Source organism: Myotis brandtii, unplaced genomic scaffold (genome assembly GCF_000412655.1).
Source record: "Myotis brandtii unplaced genomic scaffold, ASM41265v1 scaffold216, whole genome shotgun sequence".
Classification (NCBI taxonomy): Eukaryota; Metazoa; Chordata; class Mammalia; order Chiroptera; family Vespertilionidae; genus Myotis; species Myotis brandtii.
Window position 1 is genome coordinate 3,818,625 of NW_005358092.1, and position 5,799 is coordinate 3,824,423.

General features: G+C 40.9%; 1 protein-coding gene across 18 annotated transcripts in view; it reads right to left on the reverse strand.

Moving 5' to 3' along the window:
• Positions 1 to 5,799, reverse strand: part of WNK1 (WNK lysine deficient protein kinase 1) — a 146,040-nt gene that overhangs the window by 76,724 nt on the left and 63,517 nt on the right. For all 18 annotated transcript variants that reach the window (XM_005865942.2, XM_005865941.2, XM_014539451.1 and 15 more), the window contains exons 3-4: positions 4,212 to 4,432; positions 2,681 to 2,838 (exon numbers count right to left, since the gene is read on the reverse strand). In XM_005865942.2, coding sequence (XP_005866004.1) covers positions 2,681 to 2,838; positions 4,212 to 4,432 — 379 coding nt within the window. The remainder of the gene's footprint in view (positions 1 to 2,680; positions 2,839 to 4,211; positions 4,433 to 5,799) is intronic.

Below are 5,799 nucleotides of genomic sequence, written 5' to 3' on the forward strand. Positions count from 1 at the left end.
GGGCCTGCCCTCCGCCACCCGGGAGCAGGCCTAAGCCAGCAGGTCGTTATCTTCCGAGGGGTCCCAGACTGCGAGAGGGCACAGGCCGGGCTGAGGGACCCCCCCTCCCCCCCGAGTGCACAAATTTTTGTGCACCGGGCCTCTAGTCAAATATAAAAGCCTAAGCGACCCGGCAGACTGGTAGCTATGACATGCACTGACCACCAGGGGGCAGACGTTCAACACAGGAGTGGAAACCACAGGCATAGAAAAATGGACCAGACTGATGAATCTCAGAGGGAAGGGGGACGGGAGAGGGCGGGAAGAGATTAACCAAAGATCTTATATGCATACTAGAGTTCCAGGGTCTCTCGGCCTGGCCTGTGTCCTCTCGCAATCCGGGACTCCTCGGGGGATGTTGGAGAGCCAGTTTTGACCCGATCCCACAGGCCAGGTCGAGGGCCCCCCCCCCCACTCCCCTAGGTGCATGAATCCATGCATCGAGCCTCTAGTGTAATATAAAATATACAGAACCACATATTAATTATTCTTGCAAAAAATTTTTTAAAATATATTTTATTGATTTTTTACAGAGAGGAAGGGAGAGAGAGAGAGAGTTAGAAACATCGATGAGAGAGAAACATCAATCAGCTGCCTCCTGCACATCCCCCACTGGGGATGTGCCCGCAACCCAGGTACATGCCCTTGACCGGAATCGAACCTGGGACCTTTCAGTCTGCAGGCCGACGCTCTATCCACTGAGCCAAACCGGCTTCGGCAACACCTAACTTTTTTATGTGCCCTTACCAGAAATCAAACCCGAGACTGCAGTGCACAGGATAATACTCAACCAACTGAGCCACACTGGCCAGAATGAACCTAAATTTAATCAAGCATTTGGAACTAGTGGTCTCAAACTTATTTCTCTTGGAGTCCTCCATTACACTTTTAAAAATTATTGAGGACTCCAAAGACTTTTGCTTATGTATTGTTATTTACCATGTTAGAAATTAAAACTGGGAAAGTTTTAAAATATTAATTCATCAAAAATTTTAATAGCCCCAGCCAGTTTGGCTCAGTGGATAAGAGCGTCGGCCTACAGACCAAAGGGTCCCGGGTTCAATTCCAGTCAAGGGCATGTACCTTGGTTGTGACTCCTCCCCAGCCCAGGCCCTGGTCAGGGCTTGTGCAGGAGGCAACCAATCGATGTGTTTCTCTCACATCGATGTTTCTCTCTGTCTTCTACTCTCCCTAAAAATCAATGGAAAAATATCTTCAGGTGAGGATTAACAACAAAAACAATTTATTATAAAAATTTATAATAATAAACCTCATTAAATGTTAATAATATAAAACCTTTAAAGTAAAAAACCCAATATTTTCCCCCCCAAAAAAGAAAAATTTAGTGAGAAGAATATGGCTTAAAAGAAGACAAGTGGATTGTCATAGCTGCTTCTGTATTTAATCTGCTGCAGTATCACACATTATTTAGCCTCCAGAAAATGACACTGTATACTTTTGTATGAATGAGTTAAAAAGACAAATTATTTTTATATCACCGACACCCCTCTACAACTTTAAGGTAAATTTCTGTTTACAGAAATGTAGAAGATAAAATAACAAGTTAAATGACATCATAAGGAAGCAAATAGACAAATCCAGAATGTGAAACATTTCCCAAAACAATTCATCTAATTCTTCAACAAATCAATAAAACACAGAAAAAAAAAAAGCAAGGGCAATAGTTCTAAAGACACATGACAACAAAATGTCTTCTGTGGATCTTGATGGACCCTATTTTGAACACTGACTGTAAACAGACATCTCTGAAACAATAGGGGAAATATCTTAATAGGTTAGGGTATTAAATGATCCAGAAATTTACTATTAAATTTTTTAGGTATGATATGGTTATATAATAAAAAAATCTTTAATTTTTATAGAGGCATAATGTAGTACATAGTGGTAAAATGAAATAAAGAAAGAGAACAGATGAAGTAAGTGTAGCAAAAATGGCCCCAATATTCATGTTGCGTTGAATAAATGGGAATTCATTGTATGATTTCTCTCTATTTTTTTATATGTTTAAACTTTTTTCATAAAAGAAAAAGTTATAAAAATAGTCAATAAAATTACTTTGCTTAACTTTTATGCCCTTTGTGGAAAGCCTCCTCCACATTCTTATAATAAACTTTCAGTGCTTTATATTATGGACCTAACAACTATGCTTTAGGTTTCAATTGGTACTCTAGAAAATACCTCTTTTGGCAGAGATAAATTACCATGTGTAATTTAAACTAGAATATGGTTTAAATATATACCTTAAAAACTGTGGGTATTAATAAATGATTTAATAAATTAGTATATCAATTTTAAGCCATTCAGAGGAAAAGTCTGTGAACAAACCAGCTTAGGTTAAGAGCTTAACTCAAATAAGCTTCATGGTGGGAAAAATGAGAACTTACATATCTCATAATAAACATTTAAATGAATGCAAGGAGGGTCCAGGATAAATTGGTGCTTCTTTCATCTTTATGTTTGCTCTCACTGTATCATGAGCAATAAATACCTCAACTCCCTCTTCTTCCAACATCCCAGTATGCCTTCACTATTGCTCCCTTCTGCATTATTTGATGTTCTTCAGCTTGGGATTCCTTCTTAATGTGACCTAAATTCATCAGTCAGTGAGAGGAAGACTTACACTGGTCACACGACGGTATATCTGCGCAGCATTCTGGCACTCTGAGTAAGGGTATTCAGATGTGGCCATCTCAAGCATGCACATCCCAAAGGCATAAACGTCAACGGATTCATCATATTTCTCTTCATACATCTCAGGGGCCATGAATTCTGGGGTACCTTTAAATTAAAAGAATGATTCAGACTCAATGCAAGTAGAAGCTGCAGATGTTACTCACCCAGGGAAGAAGCAGGAGTTGACCTGAGAAAGAATAAAATGGAAGAGGGAAGGAAGGGAGGGGTATTAGAAAGAGGAATAAAATCTTAGTCTGTTTCATCAAACATATTATAGATCTTTCACTGCAAGGCCTTTATTAAAGAAACTAGAACAGGGTCAAGTGTCCTTATTTACTATTTCAAATGGATTACTGCTGTACCAAGCAGAGCCTTGAAAAAAAAGATAAACTGATATCTCATATTGAAAACAAATAAAAGGAAAAGGTAAGAAACTATCAAGGAATAAAGTAACCATAATGGCATTTACCTGTAAGACAGGATGATGGGTTAAAAAAGATCAAAATACTTGTCTGCCCCCTACTGTATGGTAGCTGTAAGGTTAACATTTAGCAATTTCCAGAGACATTTTTGGTTATAACAACTAGGGGGAGAACAAGGGGTGTGCTACTGGCAATTAGTGAGTAGAGGCCAGGGATGCTGCTAACTAATCTTACAATGTACAAGACAACCTTTATAACAAAGAATTGTCTAACCCAAAATTTCAATAGTACTTAAGTTGAAAAATCCTGTTTTAGATATATCTTGTGAAGAGTAGGAATAAGGTAAAAAATTGATAAAACCAAACTTTCAGAATGAACTCATTTTTTCACACTTTAAAATAAGCTGATATTAATAGGCTGATATTTTTCAATATACATATAAATCCAACAGACTATTTTAGTAACTAAAATACATAGAAATTGTTTTCTTCACATGGAAAGTAACTCACTATATCTTTTATATAAATAAGTATATAATACTAAATATCAAAAGAATGACCCAATAAGATTGATAGCTAACATTAAGTTTTATTAAGAGTTCAGCCGAAACCGGTTTGGCTCAGTGGATAGAGCGTCGGCCTGCGGACTGAAAGGTCCCGGGTTCGATTCCGGTCAAGGGCATGTACCTTGGTTGCGGGCACATCCCCAGTAGAAGATGTGCAGGAGGCAGCTGATCGATGTTTCTCTCTCATCGATGTTTCTAACTCTCTATCTCTCTCCCTTCCTCTCTGTAAAAAATCAATAAAATATATTTAAAAAAAAAAAAGAGTTCACCTTACTTCTGTTTATATAATTTATAAAAACATTGACAGATGATTCTAGAAGCGTAAATACAGAGAGCTACACATCTCATAAGTAGAACTGATCACTTCTTAAATTCATGTTATGAATTTTTGAAGGTTTATGTTACATAATAAAAGCTCTGACAGGGTCGGGCTTCTAAATAAAAGGAATGTCAGAAAGCCAGTTAGGCTGCAAGGTACACTTGAAACATACCTATCACACTCTTGGCAAAAGAAGCCCGCTTCAGGGTTGCCAGACCTAAGTCTCCAATCTTGACGGAGCCTGTAGGACCAGTGATAAAGATGTTGTCACACTTAAGATCTCGGTGAATAATAGGTGGAGTTCGAGTATGAAGAAACTGAAGTCCTTTAAGGATCTGCCGGCACCAGCTTCGTAGAACTTTGATCTTCATCACCTTAAACCTTTTTAGGTATCTAAAAAAGGCAAGGTATACCAAACAGGTTATCAATGATATAAGTTTACTGCTTTGAAGAATTCCATTAAATTCTAGCATATCTGATATAGGAATATCAAATTTAGAATATTAAGATTCAGGAACCTTAAAGGTACATAATACTTTTAGGAAGGTTAAAGGGCATGGATAATAAGTGGTTGGTAAGTAGAGTCTGATAACAAAACACAAAAAAATTAGTACCTTAAAATTAAATCATTACTAAAATTATTTAAAAGTTAAGTGGTGGAGTTCAACTTCTAATAAATGGTGAAGCAATTCTTAATGGATGCATATCTATATACAGTGGGGCCTTGACTTACGAGTTTAATTCGTTCCCTGATAGAGTTCGTAACTCAAATTACTCGTATGTCAAATCTTAAAGTGAACGAGTGAGACACGTGATGCTGGGCTGATGTTGTGGCGTTCACTGTGATGTTCGCTGCGCCAACTAGCGGTGGGGTATCTGAAGCTGGCTTGTAACCTGAATTTTAGCTCGCAACTCAAAGCAAAAAATCGGCCGAGAGACGGCTCGTATCTCGAAAAACTCGTTAGTCGGGACACTTGTAAGTCAAGGCCCCACTGTATATATAAAAGCCCAGTGATGGAACAACCAGAACAACTGGTAGACCAGTCGCTATGATGTGCACTGACCACAGGGGGCAGATGCTCAATGCAGGAGCTGCCCCCTGGTGGTCAGTGTGCTACCACAGTGGGAGCGGCGCTTGGCTGACCGGGATGAGTGGTGCTCCCACAGCGGGCTGGATCCCCACAGGCCATGCCCCCCACCAGTGCATGAATCCATGCACTGGGCCTCTAGTCTATACTACTAAAAGAGTATTATGCTAATTAGACTGGGAGACCTTCCGGACAAAACGAGGGGCTTGGCTGGCCTGTAAACTGCCCCCAAACGGCCCTCAGCAATTCGCCCAGGCCAATCATGCCCCCCGCAGGGACCCTCACCCCGATGGGGGCATGGCCAGCCTGCAAATGGCCATCATCCCCTTGCCCAGGCTGGCCACGCCCCCTAGCAGGGACCCTCACCCCGATGGGGACCTGGCCAGCCTGCAAACAGCCATCAGCCCCTCACCCAGGCTGGCCCCGCCCCCCAAAGGGATCCCCAACTTGATCCAGAACCCCCTTCAAGGCAGACCAGCCGGCCTCCACCCATGCACTAGGCCTCTATCTATACTAACAAAAGGGTAATATGCTAATTAGACTGGGAAACCTTCCAGGAGACCTTCTGGACAAAGCCATGGTGGCGGGGCTGAGGCAGAGGCAGAGGCAGGTAGGGGCGATCAGACCAGGAGGGGAGGGCAGTCAGGGGTGATCAGGCTGGCGGCAGGGGTG